Source organism: Pterocles gutturalis, unplaced genomic scaffold, assembly GCF_000699245.1.
Source record: "Pterocles gutturalis isolate BGI_N339 unplaced genomic scaffold, ASM69924v1 scaffold50069, whole genome shotgun sequence".
Lineage (NCBI taxonomy): Eukaryota > Metazoa > Chordata > Aves > Pterocliformes > Pteroclidae > Pterocles > Pterocles gutturalis.
In genome coordinates this window covers 2,994-3,703 of record NW_010137615.1, presented here as the reverse complement: position 1 = coordinate 3,703, position 710 = coordinate 2,994, and the positions used below count along the sequence as shown (strand labels likewise).

Below are 710 nucleotides of genomic sequence, written 5' to 3'. Positions count from 1 at the left end.
ATTAAAAAACAGACCAGGAGGTTCCTTCCCCCACAGGGCTGGGGGACCCTCCTCTGCCAGGGCTGAGGAGGGGGGTCCCCATCACTGAGAAGGGGGCAGGTGAAGCACACACGTTGCAGGCCAAACCAGCAGGCACATGGTACGGTATCGAGGTGACGGAGCAAGCGACCAGGTGGGGAGGTGCCAGCGAAGGGGTGCTGGCTGCCCCAGACACGGTGCAAGGGGTGAGCCCCCCTCCCCGGACGGGCAGCTGGGCTCCATGCCCATCCCAGCACAGGCCGCCCAGTAGGGCACAGCCGGCACTTCCAGGGTGGTTTGACGTGGAGAGAAAGAGAGAGAAAGAGAGAGGCAAAGGCTGGCCAGTCCTTCCACCAAGTCTGCTCTGGCGTGTTCCGGGCAGGGTTAAAGTGCATAGAGGCAAAGGCAGAGTCCGAGGACTAGAGGGAGGAGGGCACTGTGTGGGGGCCTGGGCCAGCTCCCGGTGGAGGGGTATCCCCCAAAAAAGGCCACTTGAGCTGCACAGAGGAGGAGAGAAGGAGCAAAACAGAAAGAGAGAGAGAAAGAGAGAAGGGGAGTCAGTGGGGGCTCAACAGGAGGCAAAGGACAAACAGCTACAGAGCCAGGGTGCAAGGGGCTGGGCAGCTGCGTGGCAGCTTGCAGGGTGCAGCCAGGCCTTTGGCAGGGATGCAACAGCACCCCAGGGCAGTGCT

The 710-nt window shown here is 62.3% G+C and overlaps 1 protein-coding gene across 1 annotated transcript in view; it reads right to left on the bottom strand.

Moving 5' to 3' along the window:
• Positions 1–402: 402 nt before the first annotated feature.
• The window catches only part of CRTAC1 (cartilage acidic protein 1), a gene marked incomplete at its 5' end in the record, with an annotated part of 3,296 nt that continues 2,988 nt past the window's right edge, over positions 403–710 (bottom strand). The window contains one exon of the mRNA XM_010082652.1: positions 403–515. Coding sequence (XP_010080954.1) covers positions 403–515 — 113 coding nt within the window. The remainder of the gene's footprint in view (positions 516–710) is intronic.